The 18,521-nt window shown below is 44.5% G+C and overlaps 2 protein-coding genes across 2 annotated transcripts in view; both read left to right on the forward strand.

Annotated features, from left to right (window-relative positions):
- LOC134846072 (large ribosomal subunit protein uL4-like) overlaps positions 1–18,521 on the forward strand; it is a 252,836-nt gene that overhangs the window by 222,768 nt on the left and 11,547 nt on the right. The gene's annotated exons all lie outside the window — the stretch shown is intronic.
- On the forward strand, positions 15,029–18,355 carry LOC134846226 (SCL-interrupting locus protein homolog). Its single transcript, XM_063863489.1, has one exon. The coding sequence runs from the start codon at positions 15,091–15,093 to the stop codon at positions 18,109–18,111; it is 3,021 nt and encodes a 1,006-aa protein (XP_063719559.1). The 5' UTR covers positions 15,029–15,090; the 3' UTR covers positions 18,112–18,355.

The raw sequence follows: 18,521 nt of genomic DNA on the forward strand, positions 1-18,521 counted from the left end.
AAGAATTTGGAACCAGACCTTCCATTTACGATACAGACTCGACAGAGTGACAGGACAAGACTCACGAAGAAATATAACCCTTATGCAGATGACTTCGTAGTGGACAGGATAGATCTGGAGAAGATAGTGGAAGAAGTAGTGGGTCTAGAAGAAATAACTGTGTCACAGGACATCGACATAGTCGACGATCACCACGAGGAGTGGGTCGATGACCGGTCCAATCCCGATGTAAAATTCGACGACGAGCAACAGCAATCCTATGAACAAGACTTGACGAGTCTGCGTGCCTTGGAATGGCTGAACGAAATGACGTCGGACCCAATGGAGACCAGTGTCACGATTCAAGATGTGGATCGTGAAAGCATGAAATACATAAAAACCGAAATGGATGGTCCTTCTTGGGCTGCCCAGGAAGGGCAATTACTAATTCCTGCTTCCAACCTCGATTTAATATCCGGTAGGCGATCGACGGGAACATCGATGGATGTTTTTCTCCGGGGAGTGGGGGTAGGACTTACCCACACTGAAAAATTATTATAAAAAAAATTAAGAATAGCAAGAGAGACAGGTGATCTAGAAGCAGAAACAGGCGAGGAGCCTAAGAAACTGGACATAGGGAGAGTAGTTGACTCATATTTTAACTTACCAAATGATTACTCAAGTAGCATAATATTGACAGATAGCGATTTTATACGCATAAATAGAACATGTGCGATAGCAATCACAGCAGACGAAATGAGTTTTAAGACAGCGTTAGCAGCAGATTTTAAGACAGAATATAAAAACATAGAATTCCTTTGGAAGCAAAGACCAGTAATAGGAGGCGTAGCAGCTTTGCCTCCGGCGGCGTCACAGATACCGGGAAAGTACTTATGCTTCTTGGTGACGAGGCCGACGGAGAAGCGGCACGTGGACCCGGAAAACCTAGTTTTGTCCTTGACGAGATTGAGAGACTTCCTTGTGGAAAGGGAAGTGAAGGAACTCTCGCTTCCAGTGTACAATCCAAACAGAGGACGACTGCATCCACTGGAGCTGTATGCACTGATACACGTAATCTTTTCTGATACTATTAAACAAGTATACTTACATAAGAAATGTTATTTAAGTACAGGCTGAGTTTGGGTTGCAAGCAGGAAGGCGTCATACTAAATGTGTGTTGTTTGTGATATGTGTGTTATGTTATGTAATGTGTTATTTTATTAGGACCCTGGGTAAGAAAATATTAGTGACCATGAATAACCGAATGACGATCTTAGGAATAGACCCAAAGTTTGACTGTCCATTTTTAGGTCAAATTCCAAAATTTTAGCAACGAACTTTGTCTGACTGTTTTAAATAAATTTTAATATAAATTTAGTATAAAGCTGACAAATGTGATATTCGTGACCTCTTTTCTAGATCCTGATTGATCATTTATTTATTCACTTGATTTCAATTCTTCAAACCGATAATAGAATCGAATCTGAAAAAACATGGACAATTTTGATTTGAACGAGTAAATGGACCTGGCAGAGGCGTACGTAGGACCGATGATAGAAGCGATCTATCGTCGGCTGATGGATCGAGACTTCGCTCTGGAGGACCCAGAGGTAGTCATGTTGCTGGCCGCCTTAATAAACATCTTGGGGCATGATAACCATAGGAACCGCCCCACGGAAGTCTTATTGCCAGCATATGGAGAAAAAGGAAAACTAGACCGAACATGAGAGTGATGAGGTGGAGAAACGGGGCTCTATCAGGAAGTGACTTGGCGAACAAACCTGGATTGGGAAGTTCGAGGACCTACCAACCAGGTGAGATGCCTTTGCCCACCAAGCTTAGGCCTGGATTGAGGAGGATGCATCAGGAAATGAACAGCGAGGCTGCCTCGTCTAGTTCACAACTGAGGGCAGCTGTGCCACCAAAGAGGGCGAGAGTAGAGGAGGAGGTTCAGACGAACGAAACCTTGCAAGATGTTAACGGAATGATAGAAGAACTGCAGAAGACCAGAAGGTAGCTGGACGAAAAGACCAAGACCATGCTCAGTACAGAAGAAGATAGATACATGTGGAAGCAACTGTTTGAAGATTGTAACAAGAAACAGGGTGAAGAAATAGAGCGCTTGGGGCGAGAGTACAAACAGCGATCGGATATGAACACCTCCCGGATGGACTGAAGTTTGTATACGCGAAGTTTGTAGTTGCTCTCGGAAGGGAAATAAGATGTAATCATTACTGCCCCAAATCGTGGAATAGAGATGGAGAACCTAAGACCACTTAGGGCGGAATTGCCTGCGGTGTTGTCTGACATCTCGAATGCGATGCGAGGATTTAAGAACCATTCACTACAAATATTAGTGTTAGACGAAGTACTAACACTAACAAAGAGCTCTAAGAAGAACAAAGAGCTTTAAGGTCCCAGACACGAAGATACGAGAAATGCCGATGAAGAAAGTGTCCCGAGTGATTGACGTGCAGAAGAAAAACCAGTTGAAGTATAGCTTCACAGGAGTTCCGGACACAGATTCGCGAGCCTGCTTCAATCGATCCACTTGGAGCCCAGCAGTAAACCTGCAGCAACCGCCAATTGGGACATCAAATCTGATACTGAGTGACAGCTTGGTGAGGGTACTCCAGAACTTGAGGACCTCCTGGATCACTACGGTGATGGCCTTTCGAGGTCCAACGATAGCCCAGCTATTTCGGATGGTGGAGTTGATGAACCCAGGGAGGATCCCTAAGATATTGATCCTAATAGGGACGAACAATGTATCAAGAGGCTCCGATGAGGAAGAGGCACAATGGGAGTCGATGATCGTGTGCCTTTTCAATACTCTCTGGCAGAAATTCAAGAGCGCGGTACTGACCGTCTGAACCGTACCCGTGAGCAAGAAAACTTTGACAGCGACACAGGAAGAAGACATAATGAAGGAGTCATCAGGTGGAACAATATAATGAGGAAGCTGGCGAGTCGTCGGAATGCCGGACGGATGATCCTTATGGACATTGAACACGAGCTTAGAGCTATGGATCAAGCCAGACCAACCACCGATAGGATCCACTTTGATAGCATTGAAGGACAAGCCTGCTTGAACCGAGTCTTCCAGGTGCGACTGGATGAAATGGAAGTCGAGCTCTTTGACACGGGAGTGCTGAAGAAGGATGAAACCACGAATGAGCCGACACTTTCAACCTTTGTGCCCGCTAACTTAGAAACACGTTTGGGGACTGTCCCAGTCGTGACCTATAGGCCACAAAGCTCTAGCGAGCCAGGGTAAAAGACAGATGTACAAAATCGATTGGGGGGAGCGCCAATGAGAAGTACCGTCCATCCAAGACGAATATTAGGACCTGTCAACCGACCGCGGAGACGACCAGCACCTCGAGATCAGAGACAAGATCAGAGAAAACGGGTACCAGCCGAGAGGAGCGACGTCCAGACAGGAGCTCTTTAATGAATTTGAATCTTCAGACAGTGAGATTTGCAGCAGATGCCATGAGGATGTTGACTGGAGCGAGATTGTCCGTCAACGGACTGTATTCAATAACAGGCGTGGACTGGTTGATAGCAGCTGGCATAAACTTCAGCTCCACGAGCCCCTTGACATTTGCCGACTCAGTTGGACTGCCCTCAAACAATACAATGGGTCCAGTCAATGCAAGACCGTTGCAAGATGTGAAACTGAATCACGATGAGGGAAATCGAGAAGAAAGACACGGAAGATTCCTGCCGACGAGGGCACCAATAGGACAACGTGTAAAGATGTTCAGGCAGACAAAAGCACCCCCAGGTCACGTAAAAGAAAAAGCGTACCCGAAACAAGTGAATCAAGAAGGTGATGTTCAGAGATACGGTGGATTGAAGGCGATTAAGAAAGACAAAGCAGAAATGAGGAAGGCAAAGATTATGATAGTCGCGAGCTCAAACATCGTATATACCTCCAAATCTCTGTTTTGGCCTGATGTTATAATGCTGGCAGCGGTCGAACTGGATCTAATGCAGTCGGTGTCAATGGCAACCGGGGTACAAAGACAGACAGAATTGAACCCAATCACAATCGTTTTTGCTGGCATGAACGACCATCTACACAGTAGGGCTTTCCTGAGCAGACTCAGAGAGCCTACGACAGCCGAAGACGCTGTATGGCCAGCTATAAAGGATATCCTCGAGTCAATGGGTGAAGTAGTGGATACCCTGAAAGAAGATTCCTTCACCAAAACGACACCGAGAGCCGTTTTTGCACTGTCTCCGGGATATGAACACCTCCCGGATGGACTGAAGTTTGTATACGCGAAGTTTGTAGTTGCTCTCGGAAGGGAAATAAGATGTAATCATTACTGCCCCAAATCGTGGAATAGAGATGGAGAACCTAAGACCACTTAGGGCGGAATTGCCTGCGGTGTTGTCTGACATCTCGAATGCGATGCGAGGATTTAAGAACCATTCACTACACATATTAGTGTTAGACGAAGTACTAACACTAACAAAGAGCTCTAAGAAGAACAAAGAGCTTTAAGGTCCCAGACACGAAGATACGAGAAATGCCGATGAAGAAAGTGTCCCGAGTGATTGACGTGCAGAAGAAAAACCAGTTGAAGTATAGCTTCACAGGAGTTCCGGACACAGATTCGCGAGCCTGCTTCAATCGATCCACTTGGAGCCCAGCAGTAAACCTGCAGCAACCGCCAATTGGGACATCAAATCTGATACTGAGTGACAGCTTGGTGAGGGTACTCCAGAACTTGAGGACCTCCTGGATCACTACGGTGATGGCCTTTCGAGGTCCAACGATAGCCCAGCTATTTCGGATGGTGGAGTTGATGAACCCAGGGAGGATCCCTAAGATATTGATCCTAATAGGGACGAACAATGTATCAAGAGGCTCCGATGAGGAAGAGGCACAATGGGAGTCGATGATCGTGTGCCTTTTCAATACTCTCTGGCAGAAATTCAAGAGCGCGGTACTGACCGTCTGAACCGTACCCGTGAGCAAGAAAACTTTGACAGCGACACAGGAAGAAGACATAATGAAGGAGTCATCAGGTGGAACAATATAATGAGGAAGCTGGCGAGTCGTCGGAATGCCGGACGGATGATCCTTATGGACATTGAACACGAGCTTAGAGCTATGGATCAAGCCAGACCAACCACCGATAGGATCCACTTTGATAGCATTGAAGGACAAGCCTGCTTGAACCGAGTCTTCCAGGTGCGACTGGATGAAATGGAAGTCGAGCTCTTTGACACGGGAGTGCTGAAGAAGGATGAAACCACGAATGAGCCGACACTTTCAACCTTTGTGCCCGCTAACTTAGAAACACGTTTGGGGACGGTCCCAGTCGTGACCTATAGGCCACAAAGCTCTAGCGAGCCAGGGTAAAGGACAGATGTACAAAATCGATTGGGGGAAGCGCCAATGAGAAGAACCGTCCATCCAAGACGAAGATTAGGACCTGTCAACCGACCGCGGAGACGACCAGCACCTCGAGATCAGAGACAAGATCAGAGACAACGGGTACCAGCCGAGAGGAACGACGTCCAGACAGGAGCTCTTTAATGAATTTGAATCTTCAGACAGTGAGATTTGCAGCAGATGCCATGAGGATGTTGACTGGAGCGAGATTGTCCGTCAACGGACTGTATTCAATAACAGGCGTGGACTGGTTGATAGCAGCTGGCATAAACTTCAGCTCCACGAGCCCCTTGACATTTGCCGACTCAGTTGGACTGCCCTCAAACAATACAATGGGTCCAGTCAATGCAAGACCGTTGCAAGATGTGAAACTGAATCACAGACCCTACAATGGCGGAGGACGCAGTATGGCCAGCGATAAAGGAGAATGGATACGCTGAAAGCAGGTGCATTCCCAAAAATAACACCGAAATCTGTGTTTGCACTGTCTCCGGGATATGAACACCTCCCGGATGGACTGAAGTTTCTATTCGCGAGTTTGTAGTTGCTCTCGGAAGGGAAATAAGATGTAATCATTACTGCCCCAAATCGTGGAATAGAGATGGAGAACCTAAGATCACTTTGGGCGGAATTGCTTGCGGTGCTGTCTGACATCTCGAATGCGATGCGAGGATTTAAGAATCATTCAATACACATGTTAGTGTTAGACGAAGTACTGGGGTTGGAACTGTCCAACTTCAGCCGACAACTCAAACTGAAGCCAGGAATTGACAATGACCATCGAGTAATCGTAGCGTTGTCAAATGATTTATGGTTTCGAGGGATGGAAGTAAAGGAGCAACGAGAGATAAGAAAGAATTCCAAGGAGACGAGAGCTCACTTGGAAGCGATGGTTTTGAGAACGAAACCAGAGGCTAACCAGTGGCTGCACTTGACCCCTCGAGTAGCAGCATTGGGCGCGGATGCTTTCGAGTGTGGCCCAGTGATGATCAGGAAAAATCCATGCCTACCTAGTGAAAGAGGTAAACCTGACCGAAAATGCTGAAGAGAAGTCAGCCGAGTTCGTAAACAGAGTGTGCCAAGATATCATGGAAGCTTTCTGGACACGGAAGCTGAAGAGAGAAGAGAGCTTTGACCGGACTGACAGCATGTTGGAAGGGCTAGGAGCCGGATGGACCGCGTCCTTCCTGGCGAAAATTTACTTTCTCGATATCTGATAAAAAAAAATTCCTCCAAGAAGTCGTAGAGGTATCAATCGTTGAATTACTAGCCCTGTTCGTGACGTTTGGAGCAGAGAACTTCATGAGAGGACCAGCGATACTGCTCTCCGAAGGAGTGCAGAGTTTGAGACTAGATAGACTTCTAACTTTGATCGCGATAACGCATGGAAATTTAGGAGGGTTGATGAATTTGACACGCTATCCGGAGCAGATGAGGGAGAACGTGAGGAAATTCAATGTGACGCGATCCACGGATTCCTGGAATAAGATCAGAGATTTGCGACATACTCTCCTCCAGTACCTCCTGCAGCAGAATCGCTTTGGAACAGGAGAGGATGAAACGATTCAGAGGGAGGAAGACGTGCGACGTCATGCTGGGGGCATGCCCCTGCTAACTGACCTGAGTTTAGCTATGAGGACCGATCCCTTAGCATTGATCAGAGGAGCCACGGAGTTCTTGTCAGTGATATACGGTCCAGCAGTCACGCTTGCGTTCCCTGACCTCAAGGTGGAGGCTTACAGGAGGTCGGTGTTGCACTTGAAGCTCATATCAGCAGTGGACGGAAGTACACTTAACTGGTGTGAACAGCACGCGTTACGAGAAATGATGAGTGAGGACTTGTTATTCGCGAAGATATCAGAGCCGGAGATGACCGTCATAAATTTTGATGATCACTTCCGAGACAGGATGGGGGAAGTGGACAGAGGGCACATTGAAGTATTCCCTAAGCTCTGGAATCTAAGACCCTATGACAAAACAAACGGCGAAGTCACAAGAATTCCTCGACTGACTGCAGCGTACCATAAGTTGAGAGAAGAAACGAAGAGCTGGGGTGACTACAAGAAATTGCCGGAAGAGATCCCGGAATTCCCTCTGATTAGAAGGATGTTGCTCGGAGCAGACTCCGTAGTACAAACCCCTAGGTTGAGAGCCTTTGAGACCAATGAAAGGAGGGTAGCAAAGTTCTCTGAGACGACGGACCCGTGTTTTGTGGGCAGAAATGCCGCAGTGCTGCAGTATACGAAGCAACGAGGAGACGAATGAGCAAAACAGCGACTCCGAAGCCTGGGAGGTTTGACGAGGAATGGGCGAAACTGGATCTAGCGCCTATGATTAAGAGAGGCAAGGCTGACTTACCAGAAGCCTCCCTAGTCTTAACGAGTGTGAAACCAGAGTTAGCGGTGGGAGGAACACTTCAGACTAGAACCATAATAGCACCCTTCGGCTATGAATAAGTCAAAGTAGTTCATGGAGAGGAGGAAGATCAGTCAGCTGGCAGACTAGTTGTACCGAAAATTCCTGATGGGGCAAGGGGTGAAGAGCAAGGGCCCTCAAGTTCGAGAAAGAATCCAAGACGAGACGATGGGCAGGGAGGAAGCCGTCGATCGGAAGAACCTATGCAACAGGATCCCGATCAAGCCGAGAAAGAAGAAGATAAGGCTTCGACAGGAGGGATGTCCAGCCTGGACTTCAATTTCCTCAGCAATTTTGAAAACGGCACGGACACGTTGGAAGCGACGACTGAGCCGGCAGACGAGGGAACTTCCACGCTGGAACCCCCGTCGGCCTTCATTGGAACGAACCGGAACTTGCCGGAGAGCAGCTCTCCGAGCAATTCTAAAAATACCGAACAAAAATTCTTGATGGAATCGCCAAGGAGAAGAATAGAAGGCACTGCCAGAGTTCTTTTCTTGGGAACGTTGCCCGAAGAAGAGTCGGAAGTGCATCATAGAGACTTTGAAACTAGGACGGAATGCAGAATGGACAGAGTGGCATTCATGGAAGAGGTATGGACAGTAGTTCAGAGCTACGGAACCCAGTCTGTTTTGAAAATAAGTCTCAACAAACCACTAATGCGGAAAGTCCTTGACAAACTCGACGAATGTGAAGAGAGCTTAAGCGAGTCACAGAGATGACGCCGCAAGAAGACAAGGGAGAAGTGGTATATCTGTCGAGAACCCGAAAGGAAACGATACGATCAAAAATGGTGATTTACAAGATTAATGAAATGAAGATGAAACTGGGCAGCAAGGTGACCTTGAGGAAAGCGGGAAAGACAAAGGTGGATTCCGAAATCTCGATGAAAGCTGTCAACTCAGCTAAAAGAAAAAGCGTCGAAGATGTTATGGACTTGGGACAGGTTGATGATCAATTGCCTGGCACAGACAAGATGTTGTATAACGTAGCGATGGTGCCACCTATTCTCATGGCAGGAATAAAATTAGCCAGTTACAAAAACAAGAAGAGTGACCGCACTTTGACTGGAGCGACGTTAGAAATGGAGATATTCAGCCAATGTAGAGAGAGTACCCTTAAAGACTTCAAACCGTCTCCAACAAATCACGGAAAGGGAAGCGTCGTAGGACAGCTAGTCCCAGTGCAATATAACCGACTGACAGGATCAGAAACTGTATCTTTTGATGAAACCGCCGGTGGATACATGGAGATGTTAGAGTACAGAAATTCGGCCAGATATTGTGAAGGGAGCTTGAGCGAGTCACAGAGATGACGCCGCAAGAAGATAAGGGAGAAGTGGTATATCTGTCGAGAACCCGAAAGGGAACGATGCGATCAAAAATGGTGATTGACAAGATTAATGAAAAGAAGATGAAACTGGGCAGCAAGGTGACCTTGAGGAAAGCGGGAAAGACAAAGGTGGATTCCGAAATCTCGATGAAAGCTGTCAACTCAGCTGAAAGAAAACGCGTCGAAGATGCTATGGACTTGGGACAGGTTGATGATCGATTGCCTGGCACAGACAGGATGTTGACTAACGTAGCGATGGTGCCACCTATTCTCATGGCAGGAATAAAATTAGCCAGTTACAAAACCAAGAAGAGTGACCGCACTCTGACTGGAGCGACGTTAAAAATGGAGATGTTCAGCCAATGTAGAAAGAGTACCCTTAAAGACTTCAAACCGTCTCCAACAAATCACGGAAAGGGAAGCGTCGTAGGACAGCTAGTGGCAGTGCAATATAACCAACTGACAGTATCAGAAATTGTATCTTTTGATGAACCCGTCGGGAGATTCTGGAGATGTTAGAGTACAGAAATTCGACCAGAGGACACTTTATTGCTCTGGAAAACAATAGAGCGATGGAGTGTTATCTAGAGACGATGATTCGAGGCACGACCCTGAAACAGAAGACATACGGGATTCTGGTATCGTCTGAAATGCACGCCGAGACGATCGAGCAGTTGGTGAGTTTACCATGGAGAGCAGTAGTGTTACGATAATTCGAAGAAGAAATGAGAACCACTCCGAAGATACACGCTCTGATAGCGATACCCTATGTGAGAACAAAGTTACAACTGAGGTTCGCTTGGTGCATGATTGGACTGACTCGCGGGGAATATGATTCGGAAGAAAGAAAACATCGAAGGGAGAAAAAGTGTTCTTAATGACGAGTGTGAGAGATCTGATGACCCAAGAAGGAGCAGCAGTAGCGTGCGCGAAGCGGAGAGACGCTCGCTGTTTCATTCGATTTATGATAGAGCAGATTTCAGTGCCAGCATTGAACACTTGCGTCAAGATGCAAAGAGAAGGCGATGAACGAGCGAAAGCCTCGCTCTTGCTATCACTTTTGGACATCCATCAGAGCAAGCCGATGCGAGTAAACATGAAGGAGCCTGTAGAGCTGGAACCTATGAAAAAGATTAACGAAATATGGAGATTCTCTAACAAGGAGATGAGGCTCTCAAAAGAATCTATGGAAGCCCTGTCGAGATCCAGTGAATACTGTGGACCGATCAGAAAGAAATCATACAGTTGTGTATCCGGAATCATAGGGATGGCGTACAACCCTTTCCTAAATGAAGATATACGCAATTGCTTCTTTGATTATGAGCAAGCAGTGTTGCTAAGATTCTGGACGTCAAGAATTGCAACAATAACAAGCGCTGCTAATCAGTAGACCAAGCTGGGACTAGTCTTGGAGGAAAAGGTGACTGCACCTTCAGTGCCAAAATCTGACAACCGAGTGGAGTTTGGATTTAGATTCTCGGACGAATTGCTGAGAACGAGTTTGATGGTAGTGTGGGAACTAATGAAGTAATCATGGTGTCCGAGTCGATATTGCGTGCGACACAAGACGTGCATAGGGAACTGAACTCAGACTGTAACTTGCGTGACCTGAAAATCATCTATAATTTGATGACGACAGCCTCTAAAAGCAACGGAGAAGACAAAGTAGAGTTGCCTGGCTGGGGGTCAGAGCACTGGGTCAAACCTGGTAGCTGTCTGGCAGAAGTCTGTGGACTGGAGAGTCACACCTATGGAGGTCTGGATTGCATAAAGACCCTGGAGAAACAACACAAGCAATTGACGATATTGTTTGGGAACATTGTGATGAAGGCGAAAACGGAAACGGAATTGATTGCAGATTGCCATGGAGGAACCGAGGTGAATCTAGTGACTGCACTAGGATTCTACTGCATGTTTGGTTCTTTAGAGTCACTATTGAATCTAAAACAAAAGCATGAGATGGTTAGGACCATCAGTGTAGAAGTGTTTCCGGGAGTGTTGCAAACCGAGCCGATGTATATTGGAAAGTGGAGAGAAGCGATCGAGGCGGAAATGATTATCCGGCATAGTGATTCTACAGCACTAGGATTCTACAGCATGTTTGGTTCTCTAGAGTCACTATTGAATCTATAACAAAAGCATGAGATGGTTACGACCATCAGTGTAGAAGTGTTTCCGGGAGTGTTGCAAACCGAGCCGATGTATATTGGAAAGTGGAGAGAAGCGATCGAGGCGGAAATGATTATCCGGCATAGTGATTCTACAGCACTAGGATTCTACAGCATGTTTGGTTCTTTAGAGTCACTATTGAATCTATAACAAAAGCATGAGATGGTTACGACCATCAGTGTAGAAGTGTTTCCGGGAGTGTTGCAAACCGAGCCGATGTATATTGGAAAGTGGAGAGAAGCGATCGAGGCGGAAATGATTATCCGGCATAGTGATTCTACAGCACTAGGATTCTACAGCATGTTTGGTTCTTTAGAGTCACTATTGAATCTATAACAAAAGCATGAGATGGTTACGACCATCAGTGTAGAAGTGTTTCCTGGAGTGTTGCAAACCAAGCAGAAGTATATTGGAAAGTGGAGAGATGCGATCGAGGCGAAAAATGAACATCCGGCATAGTGAAAGAGTTCCCCTGATGAGTTCCCCTGTTATTGCTGGTGGTGGTACCCCGGGCGTAGTAATCTGGTGTTGATCTGGGACTGTGGAGAGCTACTCTCCATGGGTTTACCAGATTCATCACAGCTCATAACGATAGTGACAGTAGGAGTTATGATGGCGATACGATGGCTGGAAGCTCATGTAAAAGAGAACAATATACAGGAGGTGCCGACGAAAGAACAGTTACAGGAATTGGATTGTCTAGAAGATATATATCTTTTTGAAAAAATGTGCAGAATCTTGAACATTGCGATGGAGGTGAAAAAGATATGGGCCAGAAGACGACTGATGCCGTGGTTCAGAGCCAACATGACTGCATGGTTATACGAATATGCCAAGAAGCATATGTCGAAGCACAGCAGAGTGTACAGGGCGTATCAGCTGGACATTGGAGCAGGAGCTTTTAAGCGAGCTTTTGTAACTCATCGGAATACAGTAACCACCGCAGTGAAGAGAAATTCTTGGACAAGTGATGTGACGGAAGGGAAAAAGGAGAGATGTTGAAGGAACACTTGGAGAAAACAGATAATCTAGAGTTGATCCTCTACCTTGTTGTAAACAAAGAGTAGAAGAGCAGAAGTGTTGGAGGACTGCTTCCAACAGCGTCAGAATAGCTACCGACGTGTTGCAAGACACAGAGACTGAAAGTGCGGAGTCAATGTCGCAGGAGGAGGAGATGGAACATTGACAAATGGCCGAAAAACAAGATGCAAAAGAAAGAAAATTAGAACAATTTACAAGTTTAAGAACTTCTAAACGACGAACAAAAAAGGAAACAAAAAAGCGACGAAAGACAAGATGTTAAAACTCAGAATTGTTTTGTATGTGACAAAAAACTCAAATAAGAAATAAAGCAACTAAGTTTGCAATTGAAACTGAAAAAAAAAACATTTTGTTGAGTTTTGAAGATTAAAGAATTTGTTGCATTTATAATTTTGCATTATGATTTTAGTTAGTGGCTTTACAGACGCTTAATATTTTTTTAGAAAGACTTGAGTGAAGAGTATATTAAAATATTCCAGCCTGCATGATTGTTTTTAATCAACTAGGACAACTGATCACTTTGTGGTGACCTGAAACGCTTGGGTAATCTCTTGAAGAAGGAGATTTTTTCATTGTTCCTTCTAACCACTGAGTTCCTTAATTTTATTATTCAGGGCCAGTAACAACTAAATTTCTAAAGGGAAGAAGCATAATAGGATAATTTTAATTTGTGGGTTGGCAGGACTGTCCTGCGTCCCTACATTTTTTAAACCTAGGAGAAAACGTTTTAAATCGGGACATGGACAATGGAAGTCTAAAAAAATGTTTTATCTTTGGTATATCCTCGAAAGTGCAGATTGATGAAAAAATTTGGCAGGCTTTAGTAGTGTAGTATGATGCCATTTATATTCTGCAGTGAGTCGATATGACGTGGATAAAAGTGACTTTTTGCATTTTGTAAATTCTGTTCGATGGCACTGTACCATTTTGATGAGGACTACGAGACTCAATGAGGACATTGACCGGGTTGTCCGGGGAGTATGCGACTTTCGGAATGTACTAAAATGCAGTTTCGCAATCGAATTTTTATCGATCAGAAAAAAGAACATTGAACTGGGAAGATTGCTGATTTTAATGAATTAGCGACGTTATTTGAACGATTGTAGAAATCGGGAAGGGTTAGTTTTAACTTACAATCTAATTTTCAAACCCTTTTATTACTTCGCGCACACTAAAGTGGCGAAAACACAACAACAATAGTTGCAGTGGAAACAACTACGAGAAAACGACAACAGATTGAAATTGTAATTGGAGATTGTCAGGAACCATTCCGAGTTGCAACGATTGTGCCGCTACAATCGTTACAACGTAGAACCCGAGAAAAGGTAAGGGTGTTGGGACGGCGTGTCCAGCCTTCCGGAAAAAAATTGGGGTGCTATTTCCCCGGATTCCAGAATCCGGAGGGGTCTCGGGTCGAGAATTCAAACTGTTATATATAATATTTTAGCTTCCTGGTCATGTCCTGAGTTGAATTTAATTAGCATCCAGATTCATTTTCAGAGAATGAGAAGCTAGGAGTGAGTGAAAGGGTTGATCTATCTTCGTTGGAGATTATGATTTTTATCTACTGAACATAAACAATAGTAATACAATAAATAGTAGTAGCCCTGTTTGGTGGTTGGGGATACTGAGACCCATTAGTGACCTCGTGGTTGTGGATATTGAGACCCAGCCATGAGCTCACTATTTTTGCATATAATTAAGTTAATTTGAGCGTTCTGGTCGAAGCCGGAAAGCAGTAACGTTTTGTCGACCCGATGTTAGGAAAACCACCAAAAGAACTGGCTTTGGCAGAGTCGGTGAAAACCATGTGGAGCTGGGTTTAGACGCTGGCCAGTTGATATGTACTTCCGGGCAAATGTTACAACCCCTCCGGATTCTGGAATCCGGGAAAATAACGTCCTTATTTCCTTCAGGATGACTGGACACGCCGTCCCAACACCCTTCCTTGTTCTCAGGATTCGCGTTGTAATGATTGTAGCGGCACAATCGTTACAACTCGGAATGGTCTTCGTAAAGCTTTCTCCAATCTCGATCAGTATCACACAATTTCCGTTTACTGCTTTTCTTCACGAATTCTCTTGTTGTTCTGCCTGTGACGAATGTTGTTGTGTGTTCGCCGTTTCAGTTGGTGCGAAATTTCGACGTTGTCACGTGTCTTTCTTTTTGAACGAATTTTTAGAAATTAATATGAAAGTCCAAATGAACCCTTCCGCGTTCGTTAAAATGAACGATTAAGATCATTAATTCGTTAAAACCGTTAATCTTCCCACTCCGATGTCACAATAAAATTTCGAATTCCGCTTTTGCAATTTCGTACACTCTGGTCAAATTTCACAAGGGCGTTCTATTTACATTCTAGAAGGGGTTAGTAGAAGTCTTTGAGCTATAAAAATCCGAAGGTTCCGTGTCTTAAGGGAACCGCGAATTGTCTTCGACCAGCGAGAGGTAGAAAAGCAGCGAGAGGTAGAAGAGATAGTGGCTCTGGCCCTTGAGCCAATAACTATATACCCTATACTTCTTGACCTCAAATGTGACGCAAGTGAACGAATGTTGCACGGCTATGAGCCAATGGCTGTAGAACCCATTCTCTTCGCCATCACGTTTGAACTTAAGTTGCAAATTAGAGAGAAGCCTTAGTATTTGCAAGGTGGTTAATATATTTTGTTATTTTAGATGTCTGCTGTAAATACAATCATGTGCTTCGGCGTGTGAACATCACTAACCACTTAGCCTACACAATGACGAATAACCATGGCGATTCCAGTTCTTCATACTTCAAGGACTGGGCGTCAAGTGGAGAGATATCGAAGCGGTTTCCGAATTGTAAAACAATTCTCTGGGACAAGCAGAGTATTGGCACGAATACCGAGTCGTCATTCTCTTTCTACAAAGACATATCACTCAATTTAATTGAGCGGTCTTTGCGGTTGGCTTACAAAGGAGCTTCAGTATACTTCAAAACCAACAAGAAGCCACTATACAGAGGCCTTTTTCTCGGTAGCTTGTCTTGTCTGGACTCGGACGATGAAATCAAAATCGTAGTCAACCGATTTGATCCAGGTATCTGTCATCTAGGAGAAGTTGACGGTTCTCACAACTGGCCGTTGCCTTCATCCAAACTACCAGATGATTTGGTAATTCCTGTGCTAATGGTTAACCGATCTGCCATGGATCAATCTTCATCTTCCACTAACGAGCTAGTCGCCAAGTCTGTAAAGGCCATAGAAGAATACATGGCAAGTTCTTCGAACAACTTGCGGCTGCAGGATCTTTTCAAGTGCTTCTGCGTATGTTACTATACCGATCAATTTGGCGAACTAACATTTGAAATGTCTTGGAACTTGATTGCACCCGGAGCTTCCTTCAATATGAAACCCGTGACACCGGTTCCAATAATTCCAACTGCTCTGGCTCGGAACTTGTCAGGTCCATTGAATCTAACTGCTCTACAGAACGGAGCAAAGTTTGGATTTCTGACTATGGATCAAACTCGAAAATTGCTATTGCTCTTAGAATCAGATCCCAAGGTAGCCAGTTTACCTGTTGTCGGAGTTTGGATTAGTGGTGTCATGTCTTCTTGTGATACAAATGTATGGGCGGCACTGGCTCGGTACCAAAAGTCCAATAGACTTGCAAACAAACAGTGCGACGGCTCTAATGGATTTCTAGCGATGTGTTATATGTCTACAGAAAAGAATCCGCTGTTCTTTGACTGCACAGAAATCGAGGCGCCTAATGCATATAAAGTGTTTCAATGTCAGGAAGAACTGAACTTGTTCAAAGAGTCAAACAGCAAAGCAGATTCGACATTCATCTATTTCCCGCTCAGCATGGTCGAAGTATCGCCCATGCATCAAATTGCGGACATCACCTTGAGGACAATTAGTTCTTCGACTCGTTTGATGGACTCAAATGCGCCCCTATTTGGACATCCTGAGATGTCTTCGATTGGACCATGCAGTCCCATCATCACCGATCCATCACCACCATGTCCTCAATCAGCACCAGTTCCCCACGCAGCTCATAGACATCGTTTCAGCATCAATGAAAGTGTACCTGAGGTGTCTGTATGGGAACCTCAACATGTGGCCAATCAAATGAACAAATCGGATAGTATGGAGCAAGATCAAGGCTTCTTTTCCAAAAGTTCATCTGATCACGACTCCTCTCTAGAACGCATGGTAGTTTATACAAAAAGACTTATTGCGAACCAACCATTAGAAACTATAGAATCGTCAGCCAATGTGACAGAGCGATCTTCCAGTCATACATCTGTCCAGAGGACTAATAGATCAATTGAAAATTTCGATCGAAATATGCAATTGCAAAATAATCACGAAGATCCTGGTTTGAATCATTCGCACAGAAGCGTAACAAATCATTCACAATGCGCTTCGTGCAAGTCAGACAAGCATGAGTTAAACACTAGTTTAGAACAGCAGAGAAAACAGTTAGAGCTACTGCAGAATCAAATTCAAACTTTACTCAAGGCACAGAATATCCCAATTCCAGAACATATCAATCGAACTGTAGTTACGAGGTCAGCTCAGACATCACCGGCCGAATCGACAAATGTGAGTAAGTTGTTACAGTCATCCTCCAATCAGTTTGATCTAACTGCGTCACAGAGAGTCGTATCTAGAGACGAAGAGACTTGGGCTTCGATCGACCCGAACTCGGTTCCTCTCCAGGAAGACAACTTGAGTCACGACAATTTGGTCATTTCACACGTTCAAATGCCAAGTTTCGTAGACAGTGAATGCGACAATACGACAGTTGAGTCGGAAATGGATGACGGCGATCGAAGTCAGAACTCAGATAGAAGTTGGGAAAACCGAACCGGAGTAAACACTGAAGTCCAAGAAGAGGAAATGCAAGTGGTGAATTGTTTGAATTCAGTCATGTTCGAAGAACAGCAAAATCCTATGAACAGTGATAGTAGAAATCAGTCACTGCTGATGAAACAGCAGCAAATTGAGAAACTAAATCAACAAATTGCCAATGCCTTGGTCATTAACAGTCCGGTGAAAGAATCATCGAACAATGAAAACAGAGAACCAAAGCCCAAAGAAAGACAACAAGTTGCTCCAAATAAAGGAAAACAGTCGAAGGAAGTCCGTGGGAAAAATTTGGAAGTTGATAGAAATCAGGAGTCTTTTATGAACCATCAAGCCAATCAGGAGCGATTTAATGTCGTGGATTTGTCTATGGCTGCGAACTCAATTGCCATGAAGTACCACCAGTCGGATCAAATGGCACACAACGGGATCCAAAATTGGAATGTGTCGAGTACTTCCTTCATGTACGAGTATTCTTATCTACCTCACTTAGCTGTCACGGAGTCCTACAGGTCTAGTGGATTCAGAGATCATAGCATGCTCCCGAATTCGGAACTCTTCGACGAACGAGGTACGAACTTGAGCTTCGCGACGGAGCAATATCTAGCCAAACATGGAATGCTTTCATATCAAACTCAAGCGTCATCATCGAAAATCGTCACGGAAAGTCGAAGAGTGTCAAATCCGAATCCCAAGAAATCATCCTTAGAAGCACAAAATGTTGCTTCGAATGAAATCCGAAAACAATCGGTTGGTAAATCGAGTAGATCGAAGGAACATCAGACTGCTTGTTATAATCCGGCTAGTTATGACAACGGACCCAAAGATTCGAGATGTTTGGAAAGCGAAGACGAAGATAGCGACTCTGAGTTCAACATTCTGGACATGGATAAACTCAGATCCCTTCCGAAGCTACTATAAATGAAATCATTCCACATCTTGATGATGTCTGTTAAATTGTAGAATCAGTGGCCAAATTTCAATTCTTTCACGCTTTATGTGTCTCAAAAATCAAGCACAATACAATTATCTAAACTATTGCCTTAACCTACTTAAAAGATGTGCCTTATAGTATCCTTACAATAATAAATACTGTTTTTCACAAATTGTAAATTTGTTTCATTCACTTGGTTCATTATGTGAATTTCTAAATTTCTTCTATCAACACATGTTTTGAGAAACATAAGTCAAGACAGAGATCAAAGTATTATCGTATTATCAGCAGTAACAGTGATTGTTAAAAGTGAACCTTGATATGTGAGTTGTTCAATCTCATGCGTTTTCAGATCTCGTCTTGTTTGAAAATGAAGGCCGGAAACCGACAAAAGAAA

Source organism: Symsagittifera roscoffensis, chromosome 5, assembly GCF_963678635.1.
Source record: "Symsagittifera roscoffensis chromosome 5, txSymRosc1.1, whole genome shotgun sequence".
Lineage (NCBI taxonomy): Eukaryota > Metazoa > Xenacoelomorpha > Acoela > Convolutidae > Symsagittifera > Symsagittifera roscoffensis.

Excerpts from the sequence above, each read along its gene's own strand:
- LOC134846226 (XM_063863489.1), top strand. The coding sequence starts at position 15,091 with ATGACGAATAACCATGGCGATTCCAGTTCTTCATACTTCAAGGACTGG.